The 24534-nt window shown below is 34.4% G+C and overlaps 1 protein-coding gene across 3 annotated transcripts in view; it reads right to left on the reverse strand.

The window, feature by feature from the left end:
* The window catches only part of LIN7A (lin-7 homolog A, crumbs cell polarity complex component), a 189442-nt gene that overhangs the window by 127662 nt on the left and 37246 nt on the right, over nucleotides 1-24534 (reverse strand). For all 3 annotated transcript variants that reach the window (XM_074226514.1, XM_074226516.1, XM_074226515.1), the window contains exon 2: nucleotides 16843-16961. In XM_074226514.1, coding sequence (XP_074082615.1) covers nucleotides 16843-16961 — 119 coding nt within the window. The remainder of the gene's footprint in view (nucleotides 1-16842; nucleotides 16962-24534) is intronic.

Raw genomic sequence — 24534 nt, forward strand, 5'->3', positions numbered from 1 at the left:
CTGGTGGATAGAGTAATCCTTCACATAGTTTATGACGTATCGACTCCGGTAGAAAGACATAAAGAATGTACCAATCTTGCTGGCATATAACTGATAAGAGGAATCTCTCTGATGGTCACTGAAGTTAGAGGTTCCATGAATCCATGAAATAAGACAATTGGACTAAAGTCCCTTCCAGCTCCAAATCATGATCTTACAATCCTTTGCCCTAGCCCTTTGGTTTTTTTTTTTACCCTTTCCCACCCCCATCCCCAACAAATCAGTTTTCTTTTTCTTTTTTTTTAATTTTTTAAAATTTATTTAAGTCAGTGGGGTTAAGTGGCTTTTTTTAGGCAATTTTTAAGGCAATTATTAAGTGTCAGAGGCTGGATTTGAATTCAGGTCCTCTGACTCCAGGGTCAGTGCTGCTCTACCTAGCTGCCCCCAAATCAGTTTTTTTTAACATTCACTGCTGATTTACCTGGGAGCAGAATTTAATTACAGGCCAGGATTATGCATCATCATTCTACCCTAAGTTCCAGTAAAAAGCATTTTTTAAAAATGATGTTTCTAGAAACCATCTCTGCAGCCCCTTAGAAATACCTTTCATACTCTAAGGATAGCAATTATGTGGTTCCTTAATCTTATTTCTTTAATTTTTCAATATATTAGCAAGCTCAGATCCTTGGATTAGAAAAAAAATGAGAAGAAAGCATTTGTAAACAAGACACTTGCTTTTTAAGGCTTTGTTTAAATTGATGTCTATATCTAGTAAATAAGTGTAGAATTTAAACTAGTGGATGAAAATTCATAACAGTAGCTCAATGGCGGAGTGAATACTTCACTAGAAACATTTTTGACAATAGTATTTTTATTATATGTAAATACATATTATACAACAAAATAAATTATATTCTGTCTTATTGTCAGTATTTTTCTAAATATTGCTTTTGCTAACAGGGTAGTTAGGTGGTGCAGTTGATAGACATGGACCTTGGAGTCAAGAGGAAGGGAATTCAAATACAGCCTTAGACACTTGCCATTTACTAACTGTGTGACCTTGGGCAAATCACTTAACCATAATAGCCTCCCTTCTAGGGCCATTTCCAGTTGTCCTAATCCATTTCTTTCTTTCTTTCTTTTTTTTTTTTTTAGGGTTTTTGCAAGGCAAATGTGGTTAAATGGCTTGCCCAAGGCCACACAGCTAGGTAATTATTAAGTGTCTGAGACCAAATTTGAACTCAGGTACTCCTGACTCCAGGGCCGGTGCTGTATCCACTGTGCCACCTAGCCACCCCTTCCTGACCCATTTCTGAGCACTGGATCCAGATGTCTCTGGAGGAGAAAGTGAGGTTGGTGATTTTAACACATCCCCTCACACAAATCCAATTCATGTCCTTGTCATGGCATCACTTTCCCTGATGATGCCATGGTCTTTGAAAATGAAGGACAAACATCAAACTCACATAGTGAGTGATGGAGGAGAAGATGGACCATGGGGGGAGAGTGGTCAGATATAACACATTTTCTTTTTTACATATTTTTGATAATATTTTGGCCAATGTTTTTCCTTCATATTGTAAGCCAAATTTATATATTATATATATGCATATATGTTGATATGCATATATTATTCTATATTTGGTAGAGACAACTTGCTTTAGACTAGACAGCTGGCAAAATCTGGTCCAAATTGTGGTTTCTTCTCATTTTTTCTAATTTCTAAATTCGTTAATCCAAGGATCTGAGCTTGCTAATATATTGAAAAATTGAAGAAATAAGATTAAGGAACCATATAATTGCTATCCGTAGAGTAGGAAAGGGACTTCAAAGGTGCTGCAGAGATGATTTCCCAGGCTCCTCTAGAAAGATCTTTTTAAAAATGCTTTCTTCAGAACTTCCGGTGGAATGGTGATGTATATGCCTGATTCTGCTCTTAGAAAAATCAGCAGCGCAAGTTAAGAAAACTGACTTGGGGTGGGGGGAGAAGGGTCAAATTGTTCAAATTGTGGCAGTAAAATTGTAAGATGATCAGCTATTCTTAGCAATACAATGATCCAAGACAACTCTGAAGGACTTAAAAATGTTATCTGTCTGGAAAGAAAGAACTGATGGAGTCTGAATATCTATTGAAGCATGCTTTTAAAAGTACTTTTTTTGTTTTTTTGAAATCTATTTTCTTTTTTAGGTTTTTGCAAGGCAGTGGGGTTAAATAGCTTGCCCAAGGTCACACAGCTAGGTCATTATTAAGTGTCTGAGGCCAGATTTGAACTCAGGTACTCCTGACTCCAGGGCCCGTGCTCTATCCACTGCGCCATCTAGCTGCCCTAAAACCTATTTTCTTTTCAACATCCTTAATATGATAACATGTATTATATGACTACACATATATAACCTATATCAAATGGCTTCCCTTCTCGATGAGGTGGGTGGGGAGTGAGGGAGAAAATTTGGAACTCAACTAAAAATGTTGAAAATTGCTTTTACATGAAATTGGGGGAAAAATAAAAATGTGAAACAAAAGTTTTAAAAAAAGAGATAGATTCAGGGACAGCTAGGTTGTTCAGTGGATAGATCACCGGCCCTGGAGTCAGGAATACCTGAGTTCAAATCCGTCCTCAGACACTTGATAATTGCCTAAATTGCCTAGCTGTGTGGCCTTGGGCAAGCCACTTAACCCCATTGCCTTGCAAAAACCTAGAGAGAGAGAGAGAGAGAGAGAGAGAGAGAGAGAGAGAGAGAGAGAGAGAGAGAGAGAGAGAGATTCAGGTTCTCTAGGACACATTATAGTTGTATGATCTTGGGGTCATTCCTTAACTGGGTGGTGGGGAGGGTTTCTGTAGACTATAATAAGGTCCCTGTCTTTTTTTAAAATAAAAAAATAAGAACATTAAATTCATATAGGAACTACATTTTAATCTGGTTCAGGTTGTACTCAGGAATATTATGGGCAATGCTTGACAGCTCTGCCCTGGGCAAGTTTCCAGGCCAGCAAAATGAAGAGAAGGCAACTTCAATGAAGGAATGCCCTCACATTTAGTTATAATAGGCCCCTATACCTAAGAAATCACAGGTATAATTCATTCTTTCTCCAACCCAATGGTGAAGGTCAAAGGAAAGAAGGGTGGAGTGCTATATTTATATTCAAGCTACTTGCCCAAATTAGAAAAACAAGCAAACAATAAAAACAAAGCAAACAAACAGGGCTTACAACCTAGAGCTTGGAAGGGAGATAAAGAGAAAGTTAGATTCAGCATACCCTCTGGCAATCACCTATAGGAGAGTGAAAGGGTAGGGAAACCATCCTTATAGGAAAATAGCACTGTGTTAGCAGAGACCTTTCAAAGTTTGCAAAAACACTTTCATCTTAAAAACTCAGTGAGATACTACAAATGTTATCCCAGTTTTAAAGCTGAGGAAGCTACAAGAGACAACAAAATGACTTGGTCAAAGTCATTCAACTAACAATTGTTGGAGTTGTGATAGGAAATTCAATGCTTCTAGTCTTGACTCTCCTTTACCATTTTGCCACTTGAATTATGTGGTATAAAATGAAGGAAATGAGAATGTTTCTTCTAGAGAAGACTGAAGAGATAAAAGGGTTGGACACATGATAGCTAGCTTTAAGCATCTGAAATTCTGTTGTGTTGAAGAAGACTTTGGTAGAAATGAACTCTTGCTTTTTCCTTTTCCAATGTTAGTAAGATGGTCTACACTGTCTCCAAGAGGAGGTGGTTGAGTTTCATTTGAACACTTCCAATCATAGGGGGCTCACTAATTTCACTAATTTTTCAGCAATCTACTGTGAATATTAAAAATATGAACCAAAATTGGCCTCCCTCAACTTGGCTCTAGTGTTATCTTTGTAACAATAATGTATACGAAAAAATAGGACTAATTGCTTCAGGTGGAATGTAGCAAGAGATGGCTTCTCAAGTCTTTTAAAAAGAACAGTTTCGGGGGCGGCTAGGTGGTACAGTGGATAGAGCACTGGCCCTGGAGTCAGGAGGACCTGAGTTCAAATTAGGCCTCAGACACTTAATAATTATCTAGCTGTGTGGTCTTGGGAAAGCCACTTAACCCCATTGCCTTGCAAAAACCTAATAATAATAATAATAATAATAATAATAATAATAATTTGGTTCTAATTTCCTTGGTGTCCAAGAAAGGGCTGGATCAACTCTTAAATGGTACTGAAAGAATACAAGTAGGGTAATGAAGAACGTATGGCGAAGTAGGCCTGCTTCTGTGACTTTGGGGACAGTGACTAAGTCTGTTGAGAGATCCAAGCTTCTAATTAAAAAACTAAAATAACATATTTGAATTAATTTTCCAAGTTACAAGTCAAACTGAAATTCCATATGTTATCATAACAAATGTGATCTCTAAATGAATATTTCTAAATGTTGAAAACAAGTCAACAAGTTTTATTAAAATGCAACCTTTTTCAACTTAAGATGATCAAATATTTAAAATCACCAGATTTTGACAAATATATGGAGGATTCAGTACTAAATGTCCCATTAGATATTTTTAAGTTGTCAAAATATACATTTAACAAACAAATACATGGTTCTGACACAGAGCAAAAAAGCCTCAGATTTCATTACTCAGATAAAAATAAATTTTCCCACACACAAAAACCAAATTCATTATTTGAAAACAAATCTAACTTTGCATAGATAAGATTTCTACAAAATTAACTTACTAAATTTTAACCAGATATTTTGGCTTTGCAAAGACGCATTCTTAATTGTCAAATAATTTCTGGAATCACTCGTACGTGCAGTATCTTCATTAAGTCAATAAATATCAATCAGTTTCATCACTGGCTGACTAGTGGCCACTATAACTACACAACTCAAAATAAAAATACTTTTTTTAAAAGACAGTAAGTATATCTACATGAAAATATTTTTACATTTCCTGACCTCATTAATGTATTATCATGGAAATAACTTTTCTCAACCACTTAGTAATGACTGATTATATTTAGAGCTTTATGGTTTACAAGGTTGTGTGTGTGTGTGTGGGGGGGTATATGTGTATGTGTGTGTATGTGGGGAGCTAGCTAGCTAGCCAGATAGATGATAGATAGATAGATAGATAGATAGATAGATAGATAGATAGATAGATAGATAGATAGATGATAGATAGATAGATAGATGATAGATAGATAGATAGATAGACAGATAGATAGATAGATAGATAGATACACACAAAACCCATATATAAAATTGAGAGAGACAGAGAATTATTTGATCTTTTCAGCAACAACAACAACCCCGAGAGACAGGTAATAACAATATGATAGTTGTCATTTCACAGATAAGGGTTTATGAGAAGGGAACAGTACAACTCAGAGGGATTGAGTGATTTGTCCCTGAACATAACCAGCTAATAAATGTTCCTTTGAACTGAGATTTCACCTATCTCCCAGGCCAGCACTCTTTTTCATTATAACATAATTCTACCCCCTCCCCTAACACTAACTGTAGTATAAGGTTTAGCAATTATATTAAGGATCATAATTTTCCAATTCCAATGTATTGTCATAAGAATTTGTTCTAGTCACACAGAAATTTGAATTGGGATACACATTTAAATATCTGGCCACCCAAATAACTTGGTGATTTTCTTTTTTTCAGCTGGAATTTAGACAATATATTTCATACATTATTTTAATTATGATTAATATCCAATTTTACTTTTTTGTTGCTTCATAGTTACACTTGTGAAGTTAGAACTTTAGATGAGCTCACTTTATTACACAAGTTCATATTTTTAGAGAGGTAATCCCATATCTCAGTCATACTGTCATTATATACACCCCAAGGTCTTTTAGTCATGAAAATCCCCCAAAATTCCTTCCTCCATCCTGAAGTTGTGCCAAAATTAATTAAGGCAAATGAACACTCTAAATTAATTCCTTCCTCTTAACTATTGTTTGATTAATTGCCTGTGCTTGACAAGATATTTTGCATGAAATATCAACAATATGATTTAAATCACACTCATAATTACTAACTCTTCAACCATAGTAATTAATAAATTACTTTCTTCCCAAGGGATTATCTTCAAATATTTAAAACTGTTACAACTGGGAGGGTCTCCTGAGTTTCTCTTGCTTCCTTATGATTAGAGGAAACCTGGATTCCTCCTAACCCTGTCATCTGGTGACCTAACTCCTTCAACTTTACTGCTATTCCATTTGATCCAAGACTGATAGCTCATCACTAATGAACTACTGTCTATCTTGTCTAAGGGGGAAAATAAAGTCCAATACACAGAAAATTCTGGTAACTTTCATTCTTTTAGAAAGAAAGAGGAATTACCTGATCTCTTTCCTTGACTAAGAGAACAAGAGCCAAGATTGCCCATCATATTTTACCCTCTGACTAAAGATCCCATGATTTTCAAAGATATAATTATAGAAAATATGGTAATTGGGTCAAGCTCAATGAAAATATGCAGAATGAATTCAAAGAATACAATCATCTTGGGATGAGGTGTGGTTTAATATTCCCACTTAATGGGACCTGAGTGTAGGCTTTCTAATTCCATTGCTTTTTAAAAAAAATTTTCTGGTAACTGTATTTCAGAATAATTGGTTTTTTTCTATAATTCCATGCATTTCATTTTAACCATTTGAAAACATTATTCTGGGAAGTCATCCACAGAGTGATCTCAGAAAGTCATCTAAGAAAAAATGTCAAGAACCCCTGCCTTGATACACAAACACACACACGTGTGCATATGTATGCATGTGTGTGCCTGTGCATGCACATGTGTGAAAATAGATTGAGAGAGAGAGGCAGAGAGACAGAGAGTCCTATGTGTACCTGTCTACTCCAAAAGAAGATAAAATCTTTGAGTTTTTATTTCCTTTTATCTCCAGTACCAAGAACAGTGTCTGACATGGAAAACATTTAATAAATGTATGTTGATTGATGCCAATTTGAACATCTGTCTCACTTCTACCATGATAGCTGTTCATTCTGCTCTATTTTTTCCCCTCCTCCTGAGAAAAGGACAGAAAAGCAGAAAGCCTTAGAATGTTGTAAGTAGACAAAATCTATAGAAAACCTAGATCAAGAGGTAAAGCTCATTATCCCTGGAAATGTGGAGTCAAGAGTCAGGTCTTTATATTCCTTCCAACCATTCAGAAACATATACAGAGAGAATCAGAATGACTTCTAGGGACCCTGTGGTGTCACACAATCTAAAAGATAGCCATTTCTAGCCTGGACTGATGCAAGCTGCTCTAGCCAGTAGTAAGAGAAATCAATCCTCTGATGCAAGGCACTATAAGAGTTGGGTTCCTATGCAAGCCAGATGTCTATGTATGCATATGACACATGCATAGTCATGAATTTGTGTATATTTACAATTGTGTGTGCATACATGCATAATGCATATATATATATATATATATATATATATATATATATATATATATATATAGTAGGAACATGGCTAGGAAACAGAAAGATAATGACATACTTTCTACTGAAGTTATATCTGTGTCTTTATCCCTACCCTCCTACTCACTAATTTGCCTGAAGAGGGGAAGAGGACTTAAAGAAAAACACTTTCCATTAATGGTTCTTCATTATTTTTGTGTCTTGGATCCCATTGGATCATGAAACCAATGAACCCTCTTCTCAGAATCAAGTTTCTAGATACTAGGCAACTCATTGGATGGATGATTAGGCTTGGAAATCATGGAAGACTTGAGTTCAAATAGTATCTCAGACACTCGCTAACAATGTGACCCTGGGAAAGTCACTTTGCCTCAGTTTCTCATCTGTCAAATGCAGAGAGTAACACAATCTAGAGTTACACAATCTATTTCTGGGTTATTGTAAGGATCAAATGAGATGATCTTTGTAAAAAGCACTTATGTCTGGAGCATAATAGTTGCTATTATCATTATATACAAAGATTACAAAGGAACCAATTATATGGAAGCATAACACTCAAATCTTTTTTTTTAATTCTCACACCATCCATTAGGAACCCCTGACCTACATGAATGATGACTAGTTGTAGTCTAATCACTGAGAATCAGAGATTAAAAATGTGGGCTTATGGAATATTCACCTCCAACTAGAGTCAGACAGAAAGACTCAAATCTCAAAATAAGAATTTTCATTCAAAGATCAACTTAAGTCTGAACAATCTTATTAGGAGTTTCTCTGCTATTCCTCTGAAAGTATTTGATGCCAAGGTAAGGAATTTCCTTCTAACATGAAAGTTCATTATATCCAAAACACTAAAGGGAGTTGGACATTGTTTTAGCTAAGAAAAAGAAAGCCAAGATGATTTCTCCCCAACTTCTTACATGTACAGAAGCAAAGACACACACATATACACACACAGAGAAACATATACAAAAACACATTCCTATAAACATACTGAAATATATTCACACATGCAAAACATACCCATATAATATATATATATATATATATATATATATATATATATATATATATATGAATGTATATTGTATAACGTACACATACACAGACACATTCAGGCACAGATATACATATACACAAAAAACACAAATACACACCAATGAGGAAAAACTTGCTGAATCAAAGAATTTCAGAGTTGGAAGAGCCCTCAGCAGGCTTCTGTTCCAACATAAAAGAATTCCTTGTGGTAACACAACAAATAAGCAACAATCCAGTCTGTGACTGGAATTCTCTAAGGAGCAAGGAAACCCACCAACTCTTAAGAAAGTCCATTCCACTTTGGGATGACCAGTTGTTAGGCATTTCTCCTCCTATCAGAAATATTACCTTCTTTTCAATACCTATCCCTTGCTCCTACTTATGTTTTCAAGGACCAAGTAGAACAGGTCCAACCCTTCTATATGGCAGGTCCAGAAAAGAAGGAGGGTTGGTGTAGAATGAAAGTATGAGAGTTAAGAAATGGACATCTTGAAAGATTTGTTGGAACTGTTATAGCGGTGATGGTTATTGTTTTGCTGTGTCTCTTTGTGAACCCATTTGGAGTTTTCTTGTCAAAGCTACTAGAGTGGTTTTTCCATTTCCTTCTCTGCCTCATTTTTATAAATGAGGAAAATGATACACATAACATTTTAAGTGACTTGCCCAAGATCATGTAACTAATCAGTGTCTAAGACCAGATTTGAACTTAGGAAGATGAGTCTTTCTGACTTGTTTTTATCTAGATGTCTTGATTAAAATGACTTCATCAGTCAAATATTTAAAATTTTGCCAATATTAGCAGCAACAAAATTGTCAAATTGACTTTCCCAGAGTTCTTGAAAGACTACTATGCTACCTAGTCATCCATCTATAGCCTTAAAGTAAAATGACATAGGAAGAACACATTCTTTCTGAAAAAGAGAAGGGAAAAATCCTCAAGGATTGAGTTAAAACTAGGAGCCTGAAGAAGGGAACCCATCATCCTTATCCAGTGGGGCAGCAGCCAATAAAGACTATATGTCCAATAGAATAACATCTGTTAAAGTGAGCATATCTGACACACAAAATGTTTCTAGTAGAGAGTAGATGATAGTGGCTGCTACATGACCCCCTCAAAAAGACTTCGCAGTATCAGTAATATGAACTATCTCTCTATTCATGTGCCAAGGTCACAAAAATTCCCTGTTTGTATCCCATCAAAAGTGTGTCTTGGCTCCATGTGTCCCCTCAAGTGTATCTCATATATATATATATATTCCTCACTGACAGTATATGATTTGTGGAAGATTATGCCCAAGGTTTATAGGGAAAATGTATAATGGTTACTTTTTTTTATCATACTATTTCATTAAAGGCTTTTGATTTGATTTATATCTTCTTGCTGACAAACAGAATGGTGGAGGCTTGTGAGCTATGGTTTAATATGACTGTGAAACCATACAGCACCTTCAATTTGTTTGAATGATATATTCTATGCTGTGATTTGGGGGGTGGGGCAGAGAGGATATTCTTAGTCACTACAACATTATAGGGAATTTTTCCAGAATTATTAACCCAGTGAAACTCTCCAGTAGGTTAGAAGGGGGAGAGAAAGTGAAGAGATTTGTAACAAAGATACTTCTTAATGTGTTTTGAAGGTAAGGCAAAATTGCATTTTTGCCAGATTGGGAAGGAAGGAGAGCCCTTCCCAAGAAGTAATGGTTAAAGCTGGGCTTATTTTCATGGTTGTTGTTTTGTATTGTTTAAGGTTTCATCTTTTAAAATTTTTCAGTCTATTGATGCTCAGACTTCAAAATTCCCATAAGCTCAGCAGATTCAACATTCTGCAAAGTCAACTTGATAATTGTGTGGCTGCTAATATTGGCAAAAGTTTTTTGAAATATTTGACTGATGAAATCATTTTTAATCAAGACATCTGGATAAAACAAATACACAAGTATTATTCATGGTATTTGAATGTCCTTAGGTAAATGAGACATAGAAAGAACTAAGGCTTCACAGTGAATTATTAACTCAGCACAAGTAATTAAACTTTTGCTGTTAGAAAATTAAGGATGACATAAATTAGAGCAAACATTGTTAGGGGCCATGAAGTATCTCTCCAGTTGTTCCTGGTTCTATTCAGGTCACTGCTGTAGCATTGCCTCCAGTTTATAACATGGAGAATATAGAAAGACCTTCTTAATGAAGATTCAGACTAGAAAGTAAGACCAATTAGGAAAAGAAAAAAATGTAAAACAAAAACTTGGGGAATCTTTAAAAATATAACGTTTTTCCAGAAAGTGTGTTTCTCCAATTTCACATTAATTATATATACTTTAATTGTACTAGATATAACTTTGTTAGGAGGGTCCCTTGAGAGTTTCTTGATCACATGTGGACAAACAGTCAAAAGAATATTTCAAGAATTTACTTTTGGGGAATTCTCTGAAATTTAGTTAAGTTTTTGTCTTTCTGAAAGATTGTTATAATTTTTTTTCCCTGAAAAGAAGAGAGTATCAAGTCCCCTTCCTGTTCTGATTCTCTCTATCTAATGTATATATGAATGTATATGTGTATTATATATGTAATCAGAAATTTCCTGGATTTTTCTTATATTTTATTATTACAAATCATCTTTTCCTATAATAAATAATATGTCAAATACAAAATCAAATAATTCCAATAAAGTCACTGCTAGAAAATCTAGCTGGGTGGCACAGTGCTGGCCCTAGAGTTAGGAAGACCTGAGTTCAAGTTCAATCTCAGGATACTTACTAGGTGTATGACTCTGGGCCAGACACCTAATCATCTTTTCCTCAATAAAATGGGCTGGAAAAAGGAGACATGCAAACCATTCCCATATCTCTATCAAGAAATCCCCAGGGGCAGCTAGGTGGCACAGTGGATAGAGTACCGGCCCTAGAGTCAGGAGAACCGGAGTTCAAATCCGGCCTCAGACACTTAATAGTTACCTAGCCATGTGGCCTTGGGCAAGCCAATTAACCCCACTGCCTTGCAAAAAACAAAACCTTAAAAAAAAAAAGAAATCCCCAAATGGGGATCACAGAGTCTGACTAAATAATAGAAAAATCTATATTCATTGTTTCCTTTTACACACCAAAAAATTCATATATTTATGTGAATATTCTGAGTGTGCATGCATTTCTATATAAAATATGTAAATCTACCTAAAGCCACTAGTAATCATAACAAAAACAGCAATAATAATGTCAGTTACTTTTTACTAAGTGCTTTACTTTTGCAATCCTCACAATATTCTTGGTGCTGTTATTATTCCAATTTTTTATTGATCCAGGTTGTTAAGTGATTTGCTCAAGGTCCTACAGCTAAGTCTGTGTCTTCAGCTGGATTTGAACTCAAGTCGTCCTGACTCCAGGTCCACCACTGAGTTGTATAATAATGATAATAATAATAATAATAATAATAATATCATGTAGAATAGTGTGAAGAGATCTAGCCTCTGAATTGGGAAGACCTGGATTCAAGTCCTCCTTCTGCCAGGTTCTCTGGCTCTGTGACCTTCAACAAGTCTGCCAACTTCCTAAGATCGTATTTGCAGAACAACTGCTGTTCTATATTGTTAGAGGGAATTTCCTCACTTTTAATCACCATCTCAAAGAAGTCATATAATTAACATATAAGCACAAATTTACATGCATGTCTATGGATGGGTATATTTTTATTTTCAAAGTTAATTTTCGAAAATTTATTTAATTTTTATGTTTTCACCACAAATTTCAAGTAGAAAATATTGTCTTGGGCTAGGTTAATATATGAAATGTTAACTCTTGAGAAATTCACATATATTTTAATTTACTCATGAAAATTATTGTTTTTGTTGGTGGCAGAAGTCCCTATTTCAAACAGAAAAATTAATTTTGACAGCAAAAGTAGAACTATAATAAATGAATTTTTAAACCATTCTTCCTCATACATTGCAAAAGTTTGCTGCCTTACATAATTATGAATAGTAAAGAGAGCATTAATGGCCTTTCTCCTCTTCTTCCATAAAAAAGCTAGTCAGAGGACAATCTGGTTTTTAAAAGTAATTATGACTTTAAAAATGCATGTCTATGGATTGGGTATATTTTTCTTTTCAAAGTTAATTTTCAAAATTTATTTAGTTTTTATATTTTCACCACAAATTTCAAGTAGAAAATATTGTCTTGGGCTAGGGTAATATATGAAATGTTAACTCTTGAGAAATTCACATACATTTTAATTTACTCATGAAAATTAATGTTTTTGTTGGTGGCAGAAGTCCCTATTTCAAATAGAAAAATTAACCTTGACAGCAAAAGTAGAACTATAATAAATGAATTTTTAAACCATTCTTCCTCATACATTACAAAAGTTTGCTGCCTTACATAATTATGAATAGTAAAGAGAGCATCAATGGCCTTTCTCCTCTTCTTTCATCAAAAGCTAGTCGGAGGACAATCTGGTTTTAAAAAGTAATTATGACTTTAAAAATACCTATTTATAGATGATTGGGCCAATCTGGAGCAAGAAAAAGGTTAAAAGACTTGTTAGCCAGGAATAAAAAGCACAACTATCAATCATTATGCCAAAAATAGGACTTGTGACTTCTAGGCCTATGATCTCAGCAGAAGGAAAAATGCTCACTTCATCAGACTGATGCAAAACACAGCCTATGTGAAGACTCTTATTATTTAGAACTTCGGCATGAGTACATGTAATTACCAGCTTCTGAAAATATGTACTATTTATTTTATCATCTGTAATTGAACACAGAAACAGGGCAGGGGTATTTACATAACTGTGCTGTGCAGACTATTTGAGAAGGTCTATTTAGATATGTTTTTAAGATCAATGACCCATTAGTAAAATTGTAGTTTCAGCCTCTGAGATGATGTTCCAGTTAACTAAAAGTGACACCATTGATGGAATGGATGTTTTGGGGATGTTTTTTTAAAATGTACTTTTATGGAAGAGAAACTTAACTAGAACTAGGGACTCATGAAGTAATTCAATAATTCACTTTAATAAAAAATGACAAATTTTTAGAAGTCAATCAATCAAATAATTATTAATCACCTACTTCATTTGAAGGGCAGCTAGGTGCTGTAGTGGACAGAGTGCCAGATCTAGAGTCAGAAAGACTCATTTTTATGAATTCAAATCTGGCTTCAGACACTTTTTAACCATTTAATCTATTTGCCTCAGTTTTCTAAACTTATAAAATGAGCTGGAGATGGAAATGGCAAACCACTCCAGTATCACTACCTATTCCATATGTGATCACAGAGAGTCAGATATGACTAAAAATGGCTGAACAGAAAGTAATGTTCTTCTACTCATTGAAATGTTCATGTCAAATAACTTCATTTTTTTTTAGGTTTTTGCAAGGCAAATGGGGTTAAGTGGCTTGCCCAAGGCCACACAGCTAGGTAATTATTAAGTGTCTGAGGTCGGATTTGAACTCAGGTACTCCTGACTCCAAGGCTGGTGCTTTATCCACTATGCCACCTAGCTGCCCCAAATAACTTCATTTTTATAGCCAAAGAAACAAGATTCCCAAAGATTGGCACTTTCTCAACTGCAGTGTGCACCTCTTAAGGATCTGAGAAACAAATTCTCACTAATTCTCTTGACTGGCTTTTAAAAACTTCATATAACTATATATAAATATAACTATATACATACATATATACACACAGCTATGCATACATAGACATCCACATTTTCTATGGAATGGAATCTTGTTATAGAGTTACTCTTTGGTGGAGAATCTTTAAACCTTCCATCAAAGTACCAATTATAGGGAGATCATTTTTTCATAAAGGAGCTATTCCATTATAGATCAGCACTATGTGTTAGAAAATTCTTTTTTTATGATGAGCCAATCTGACTTCAATTTATTAAGCTGATTTCTTTCTTTTGGTACTCTGCATGTCTACCCTCCAAATACCATCCTCCCCAAACATTCTCTAGGCTAAACCTTACTAGTATTCTAGAACCCTCCCTTTTATGACATGGTTTCTAGATTCCTTCACCCTCCTTAATATACTTGTTTGTGAGTGTCCTACTTAAATATGTCTGACTGATCAAAAGTACAGATAGAAAATTCATTTCTGAAATCTGGTTATTTCTGTTTAAGAAGTACAGGATTTTAGAGAGCTATCATTAGATTATCAGTGTAAACTGAAATTATGTTTAATTGGAAGCCCCCAAAGATATTTCATGTAAATTCCCATCTGACCATATAGCTACTATCTAGTACTTAGTGCAATTACCATTTTGTTTTTAATCTAAATGTTGGACTTCATATTTATTTCTATTAAATCATATACACACACACTCTGTGTGTGTGTATGTGTGTGTGTGTGTGTGTGTGTGTGTGTGTGTGTGTGTGTGTGTCTAGAATTTTAACTTCCTGGATTCATTTATTACTTTGAGTCTATTATTTACCTTATTACTTATCCCTTCCTGGTTTGAATCATTTGAAAATATAAGGTGACTTTCTATGTATTTGTCTCAGTCACTGATATGTCTTGAAGAAAAGCAGATTAAGTGGAGTGACAATACTACTAGTGACTTCTTTGTTAGGTGACATAATTTCTAAAAATGATCACTATAAAATTGAACCAGCTTTATAAAATTGCAACCAGCTTATCAACACTATCAGTTAGGTCTGTTTCTCCAGTTTATTTTTGAGGACCTGATGAAAGACTATCTCAGGATGAAATCAATTTATATCATGTCAATCACATTCCCTTTTCTATTCATTTAATTGACCTATTAAAAAAATGAAGTTTGTTCTGCCATCAACTAATCACTCAATCTTTAAGCATCTTGGTTTCTTCATCTATTAAATTAGTGGATTGGATTAGATTGGGGTTCTTCATCTGGGGTCTATAAATTTATTTTTTAAAAATATATTAATATAATTATATTCCATGCCTTTTATGGTATAATGGATAGAGTAGCAGGGCTTTAAATATGGCCTTGGATTTATACTGTGTGACCCTAGATAAGTCACTTCTGTTTACTTCAGTTTTATCATCTGTAAAATGAAGATAATATCTCTCTCCCAGGTTTTTTTGTGAGGAAGATCAAAGTTCTTAGCTATATAAATGTTAGCTATGATAATGCATTTAAAAATCTTATTCTAAGAAGGGTATTATTGGTTTTATAAGGATGCTTTTGACAAAACTTTAGAACCCTGATCTAGATGATCTCAAATGCTTCTTTTAGATCTAATTTCTGTGGTATAAATAAGTGATGTTCTTGATGAACACATAAGCCTTTGAGTGTGACTGCCACTTTCTCCTTTCAATGCTCCCAAATAAGTGGCTTTAATTATCTGTTCTAGAAATTTGTTGGCAATCAAGCCTGCTAGTCTGTGGTTTCCATCATACCACTAGTTATGGAAACAAAGGCAATTTTTTCATCCTTCTAATATTTTAGTACCTCTTTTGTTCTCAGAGGTTATCTACACTGTCTTTGTTATCAACTCTGACTTTGTGTAGCACCATGGGAGATTACATATCCACATCTGGGGATCTGACCTCATTTCAGCTAGAATAGAAATAGAATCAAGAAGACCTGATTTCAAATCTGGCTTCAGACATTGTGTTGCTGTCTATCTCAATTTCCTCATCTCTAAAATGTGGAAAAAATAGTAGTAGCTACCTAACATGGCTGTTGTGAGGACAGCTTACTAGCTTCATGAACCTGGGAAAGTCAATTAACTTGTCTACCTCAGTTTCTTTTTCTGTAGAAATAGGGAAAATAATAGTTCCCAGGATAGCTGGGGGAACCAAATGAGATATTTTAAGTTGCTTTGTAAACCTTAAATTTCTATAGAAGTGCTATTATCCTTATTCTTATTATCTCATACTTATATGATTATAATGTTTTTGATTCCAGTGAGGGAATATGTCATTTATCCTTATAAATAACACCTACCTCTATGGGGCAACAAAGAATTTTTCAACATACCCACTCGTAAAAGTAAAGCTTCAATAGATCAAGATATTGTAGAAGAAAGAGGACAAGACGTAGATCATTGTCAAGTAAGTTAAAGAAAACCCAGTCTGCAACTCATTAAAAAGCAGCCTCAGTCTCCAGAGAGCTTCATATGGCCATTATACAACATAGTGTCATAACCACATGTCCCTGTTTCCCTAGGATATGCTTTCTCACCAGTTCCTCATATGTAACATTTGTTTTTGTAAGAATGTACCCATCTCTCTGGAGTTTAATTGAAGAATTTCACAGAATAGATTTGTATTTTATCATCTGTCAAGAAGCTAAAAAATGAAAAGACAAAGATTTAGCTCATTCGTTTCCCTGTTTAAAGATTACATGAAGAAAACAAGTCTACTTGTAGGGCATATGGATAAAGGCAATGACTAAAAGTTAGATGCCATACCTCACGAATAGCTGTACAAAACTCACTCTGCAGAACTTTTTTGAGGGACTGAAGCTTTTGAACCGGTACCTCTCCAGATTCTTGTAGTTTCTCCAATAACTCAATTGCTCTTGCAACATCTGAATGGATAAAAAAGTAGAAAGGTCTAGAATAAATTCTCTCTTAAATAGCATTACAATGCTATACTACAACACAACCAATATAAAATCACAACACTTTAAATAGAATGAATGTTACTGATCGCCTACTGTGAGAAGAGTAGTGACTGAGGGAAAATGAAAAGTTCAGATATGATTGTCTTATGTTTTTTTACAGATTTACAGAATTTGAAAGTTGGAAGAGACCTTAATGCCATCTGATTCAATGTATACACAAAAGGAATCCCCATTATGAGATAGCTAACAGATTGCCATCCAGTCTGTGCTATCAAGGCAAGCCACTCTACTTGGGAGTATTCTAATTCGTATGAAAGGATTTTTTTGTTTTTAATGCTATTGAGTCTAAATGGACTTCTGCATTTTTCACCTATTCTTCCTTTTTTCTGCCCTTTGGATATAAACAAAGCTAAGACCAACACATCCTCCACATGACCATCTTTCAAATAATTGAAGACAGTTTTTCTCTGGGTTAAAAATACTAATTCCTTCATCCAGTCATCATATGTTATGGTCTCAAACCCCATCACCATCCTTCTTGCTCTCCTTTGGATACCCCAGTTCATTCATGTCCTTCTTAAACCAGGACACCCAGAACTGGACCTAAAACCAGTGGTATATTCTGTCAAAAGGAGAGGATAGAGGGTCTATCATCTCCCCATTACTGAAAACCCTGCCACTTTCAATACAACCCGAGATGTCACCAACTTTGGCAGCAGCCATAACAACACTACTAACATATTCAATTTGCTATTGGCTAATCCACATACCCCAGGTCTTTTTCAAAACAACTCTTGTCCGGTCATGCCTCTTTTGTACTTGTGAAGTTGATTTTTTTTTTACACTTACATTGTCGTTTACACTTACATTGTCACCTATTGAATTTTATTTTACTAGATTCAGTCCGATGCTCTAAGCCATCAAAAACTTTTTGGATTTGAACTGTTATGATTTAGTGCATTAGCTATCTCTCCTAGTTTTATATGACCTGCAAAATGGATCAATGTACTTTCTATACTTTCATCCAAGTCATTAATAAAATGTTAATTTAATAATAATCACTGACATCACTGCAATTTAAAATTTATTGTGTTTTCCTTCAGAAGAGGTATTATTGCCACTTTATAGACAGGAAACTAGAAATTGGAAGCTTTGATACAAAATTTAGGTTGATTGCCTTTTCTTTCTTTTTTCTTTTTCTTTTTTCTTTTTTTTTTTTTAGATTTTGCAAGGCAATGGAATTGAGTGGCTTTCCCAAGGCCACAGGACTAGGTAATTATTAAGTGCCTGAGGTCAAATTTGAACTCAGTTCCTCCTGACTCTAGGGCTGGTGCTCTATCCACTGAACCACCTAGCTGCCCAACTGCCTTTGTCTTAAAGTTTTCACAGCACTTTATAAATATTATCTCATTTTACTCATTTGAAAACCCTGAGAGATAAATATTACAGGGGTTATCACAATTTCACAAATGTGGAAACTGAGGCTCTAAAATGTTAAATGACTTGTCTAGGTTTATGGACTTGGTAAGTATCAGAGATAAGATTTGAACTTAAAGATTCCTGACTCCGGGTTCAGTACTCTATCCACTCTACCACCCACTTCAAATAACTTGCAAGAAAATAGGAGTATAAGATCCCTAATACAAATTCCTAGAATACAGTATTGCTTAAATGAATTACAGAGTTTTAAAGTTCTATGTAGCATTTAAAGAGAATGATCAATACTGTGGGTGGGAATTGGAGAAGGAGAATGTCACTCATGACCGGATCCTGTAAAAGAGAGCAAGTGAGTTGGACTTTAATGATGGGCAAAAATTCAAACATAAAAGCGTCTTGGGAGGGAAGGTGTTCCAATTCTAAACACAAGAAACAGTTTGAACATAGTCATTTCAGAAGGAAAGAGAAGTATTTGTTTTTAGGGACAAAATGGTCCATAACTTTGGAAGCTTTAAGTTCACAGAGGAGATTAATATGGGTTAAGTGGAAACTTTGACATATAGCAGAAGACCTCGAATGCCAGACTGAGAAATTCACATTTTACTTGGTGAGCAATAGGGAGACCCTAAAGATGTCTATGCCAGGAAATGACAGAACCAGTTTTGTACCTATGAAAGGTTATTCTACTTATATATTACATTATGGTATGTTATAGTTATTATCTTGTATAATCATATATACATATATATGTGTGTATATATATATATATATATATATATATGTATATATATATATATATATATAAAATGAATTGGAAAGTGGAGAAAAAAGAGATAAAAGGTAGGAACCTCTAGAAGAAGGTTACTATGGTTATCCAGAGGAGTAATAATAAAGGTCAGTGCTCAGGTGCCAGAAATGAAAGGAAGGAATTCCCAAGATGTTGCGCGAAAAAGATTACTATTTTAGCTGACATGAAACAACAAAGACTAGAGAATCACAGGCCATCATAATTGGAAGAAAGACCAATAATAGCAATGATAATAGCAATTACTAACATTTATATACATTTAATGATTCCCAGGCATTAAGCTAAGATATTTTTGATTTTTATCTCATTTATCCTCACAAGAGCCCTACAAAGAAACAGTTATCATTGCCCCAAATTTACAGATGAGGAAACCGAGACATTAATGGTTGTGACAAAATCATGGTAACACAGCTAGTGAGTCTCTGAAGCCCAATTTGAACTCATCTCTTCCTTTAGTCATTGTACCAACTATCTAGTCCAATGAATATATGGTCAGGAATATCCTATGTCCCTGACCAGTCTCCACTTAAAGAAATTTTATGACAGAGCATATGGTTGCATGGAATAGCTGGGGGGGGTTTGAGAAATCAGGGAAGGTTTTCTGAAATAGCCACTAGGCTGTGAAATATTTCAAAAAGCAAGGGTGAAGGAAGACCTAGCTACCAAGCAAAAATTACCGATTTCCTCAGCATCCAGAAGCAGCAAATGATGTGAGGTCAGACCTGCAGAGAAAGTGTTTAGAATGCAGAGTATGTGAAAGGAAGGAATGAGAAAGAAAGATAGAATGGTACATAGACTGGGATCAGAATGATGACTTTTAAGGAAAGGAGTAACACTTGAGAGAAGAGACTCGAGGCAGGAGACCAGGCATGGATCTTAAGTAGGAAGAAAGATCACACATTTTCAGCGAAAAGGATATTAAGAGTTTATTTACTCAATTCCCTCATTTTCCAGAGGAGGAAACTGAAGTCTAGGGAAGTTATATATACCCAAGGTCTTCTATACACTAAAATATTCAGAGCAGCACATTTGTTGAATAAAGAAAAATGCAAACATAGTCAATGTGAAATCAATCAAAAATGACTAAAGCAATCGAGAGGTAGAGTAAGGTAATACATGAACAGAAAACTGGTTTTGTAGTCAGAAACCACTGTATTCAAATCCCCATTTCTATTATTTACTGTACAAATCATTCAGCCTCTCAACTCTCTTAAGACTTTTAGTTGCAAACTGGGTGCTTTGCAACAGGAATTTCTATAGTAAAACATTTGCTGTACAAATGGAATCAAAGGTTTGGACAGAAAAATACTGATCAATATGAAGAATTCAGAGAAGCATGGGAAGTCATATGAAATGATCCAATGTGAGGTGGATAGAAACTAAAAAGCATCATCAACAATCTAGAAATAAAGTAGAAAGAAGAAAGGAAAATAAAACTTTTTAATTTTTAAGTATACCAATGTTGTTCCCAAAGAAGAGATGAAAAACTATACTTTCCTTAGAAAGAAGAAAGAAAAATGAAACTGCCCATTTTAAGACTAACAATTCAAGGTAGCTCCAAAAGAAAATATGGAAATTTCTTCTTTTAGGAATAGGAGACCATAGATTTAGAAAATGTCATATGCTGGAAGACTTAGCTGATGTGTGGGTTAGTTCTGCTATGTGCCTATTTTTTCCTCTTATTTTATTTTGTATTACAATTGGATGACAGAGCTTGTTGGAAAGGGGAAGGTTGTATTCAGTAAAGATGATGTAAAAATCAAAGTATATCCATAGATGTATGTGTTTTTTAATTAAAAATCTTGAACAACAAATGAGTGAATCAAGGTTGAGATGTTATGTGATTGAGTGAGTCAGGGTTATACAAAATAATTAATGGCCAAGGTGGCCCCATACCCCAGGTTTCCTAAGCTAGAGTTAGGTGCTCCATCCATTTGGAAAGAGGAAAAAATCCCTTCTCTTTACAGTAAGTTTCCATACTGCAGAGCAGAGAGAGAAAAGGGCAGATATTATTTTAGGAAGTTTTGTAATGCTATTTTTAAAATTATTTTTATTACAAGAATATTTCCCTATAAAAAGAAGATAAAATGCCCTTAAGAGAATCTAGACAAGGTACATCTTGATTTTCAAAATTATACTTCAAATTTAACTTGCTATTCTAATACTGTTTTGTTAATCTGTGTCTTTCTGAACTTTTTTTTGTATTTTACAAACTATTCATTAATGTTATTCATCTTTTGGGGGGAAAGGGGGAGCATTACTATCACTCCTTTAGGGTCCTCTTCTTTCTTCCCTTAACTGTCTCCACCACAAAAAGTTCAACCTTGTAACATATAAGTAATAAGGTAAAACAAGTCTATAAAATGTCCATTTCTCTATATCTGATTCAATCTTTTCCCAAAAGATGGGAAGTCATCATCAGTCTTCATTCCTTGATCAGAATTCTTACATCATTCAGTTTTTATTTCCTTTGTGAGATTGTAGTCATATAAATTTTGCTTTTCCTACTCATTTCACTTAACTTCAGTTCAAACTAATTTTCCAAAGTTTCTCCAAATTCATACCATTTATCATTTATTCCCAAAACACTCTTATAATCCTATACCGTAAGTTATTCAATCTTTCTTCATTTTTGTGGACATTCAGTGTCCCCAGTTCTTTACTACTATAAAAAGCTTTACTTCTATAACTATTTTGTAGGTTTAGGTTCTTTTCCTCTCTTCACTTGAGAGTAGAAACCTAGCAGTGGTTATCTCTGAGACAAATAATATGTACACTTTAGTAATTTTCACAGTGTACTTTCAAAACTGCCTTCCAGAATGAGTGAATCAATTCACATTTCCACTAAGAATGCATTATATTTCCAGTCCTCTTACAAGATTCTCCAGCAATTGTATATTCTACTTACACAATCCATGCAAAACCTTACACTTAGATTCCTTACATGTCATTCTTACACATTGTTGTATTATAAAGTAGAACCTGAAAGTTGTTTTAATGTGCATTTCTCTTATTATTTGTGATTTGGAGCATTTTACATATCATTGTGGATACTTCAGCTTTCTTTTGAAAACTGCCTGCTCATACCCTTTGCCCATTTACACATTGGGGAATAACTTTTATTCTTACATTGCTGTTTTTTATTTAACAAACTTGCCTACATACGTTTGATATCAGTCCTTACTCAGATGAAATGACTGCAAAGTGTTGCCCAATTGCTATTTCTTTTATAATTCAAACTCTGCATTGACTTTGTAGAAAACCTCTACAATTTAAAAAAATCAAAATGGGGCATTCTACCTGCTATCCTATTATTTGGGATATTATTTATTTGACTACAAATTCTTCTTTTATCTATTTTTTTCTTATAAAAAGCAGCTCCAATGACTTTTTATGCCTAAGCCAAGTATTTATTTGCGGCGTATTGTATTCCACAGTGTAAGATGTAGTTGAAACTAATTTTTGGTCAGAATGTTTTCCTGTTTTAATTTTGTATCCTTATATTAGTACTTGGAATTTCTGAGTTTGTTGAACACAATTATGTTTGATTGCTTCTGGTCTTGTGTACGTAATCTATGCTAGGGATCAACTTTATTTTTTAAGCAGTATTAAATAGTTGGGGTTTTTTTTAATGATTATTACTTTCTAGTACAATTTGAGGACACTCTTACTCTGTCATTTTTCAGATCATTTTTGTTACTATATGTGCTAGTTCTACAAAGTAATCCCTTTGCAGTTTGATTGGCATGGTACAGTCTGTGAATTAATTAAACAATATCATTTCTATTATATCAGCTCAGCCCAACCATGAGCAATTAATATCTCTACAACTATTTGACTCAAGATTTATTTCTATATAACATTCCTCGTACATGCATTCATATAATTATTGTGTGTGACTTGGGAGATCGATTTCCAAATAGCTAATATACTTTGAAATTGTTTTGAATGAAATTTGTCTATCTCTTCTGCAAGATTTTTGTTGGTAACATATGGAGTAGCTAAAGATTATGATTTCATTTCATATCCTGTTTCTTTAATATTTATTTCAGTTAATTTTAAATAAGTCTCTAAAATTCTCTAAACAAATCTTTCATATCATCTATAGAAAGCAATTGTTTATATTACTTCTTTGCCTTTGCTTTTTCTCTCTCATTTTTTCCTTGTTCCATTGTACTACCTAGCTTTTCCAGAATTCTATGATATAGTTATTACAATGGACCTCCTTGCTTCACTCCAGATCTTATTGTCTAGCTTATCTCCTTAATAATATAAATTCTTGATTTCAGATTTTCTAAATTGATTACCCAAGAACAGGTCCATCTGTTTCTTTACTTTTAAATGCTGTATTTTGTTTATATATATAAAATATCTGTTGTATTTTTTCAAAATCCTTTTGTGTATGTATTGCTCTCTTCCTATGATTGACATTTTACATTGTTCTTATAGTTTTGTTTTTATTAAACAAATCTTCAGGGGAATTTTCTTCCAATTAAGTGCTTTTCCTTGGTGCAATGAGGGACTAGAGGTAGCAGCTCTTGGGAAAAAGTCTGTCCTCATGATACAATGCTCTATTGTGAATTGGAATTTCCTGTGCTCCTGGTAGTTTTGTTTGGGTAAAGAAGCATCCCACACAGGGATATGAGTGGAGAGCTGTTTTCCAAGGATAAAATGACCCAATGTCCCAGTTTGCTCAATCTCAGTTTGCTGAATACCTGCCCCAGAGGTTACCAAGCAAAAGATCTGAAGTAATAATAATAATGATGATGCTGCTGCTGATAATAATAATAACCCCTCGACAACAGCTGAATCCCAAATCATTATATAAAATGGTACAAAGGATAAGCAACGACATCCATAGTACATTGTCATTGTGTGTTGTCATTGTTTCAACTGCATTTTACTTCAGTTGCATTTAACATTTATTTATCACATACTTTATACACAGGAATTGTTCTAGGGTCTCTGGGAATTTTTTTAAAAAAGGCAATCTTTGTTCTCAAGTTCACATATTCCACCAGTACATTATAACTTGTACATAGATTAGAAAAAGGGATATGCAAAATAATTTCAAGACTATGAAAATGCCACAGCTGTGAGAATTAAACAAAATGCTCATGCGAATGGCTAGGGATTCTAGGAAGAGAATAGAATATCTTTATTCCATTGACTGGGAACCATCTTGAAAAATCATGGAAATTGGGCAACTAGGTGGAGCAGTGGATAGAGTACCAGCCCTGGAGTCAGAAGGACTTGGGTTCAAATCCAGTCTCAGACACTTAATCATTACCT

Source organism: Macrotis lagotis, chromosome 2 (assembly GCF_037893015.1).
Source record: "Macrotis lagotis isolate mMagLag1 chromosome 2, bilby.v1.9.chrom.fasta, whole genome shotgun sequence".
In the NCBI taxonomy this organism is placed as follows: Eukaryota; Metazoa; Chordata; class Mammalia; order Peramelemorphia; family Peramelidae; genus Macrotis; species Macrotis lagotis.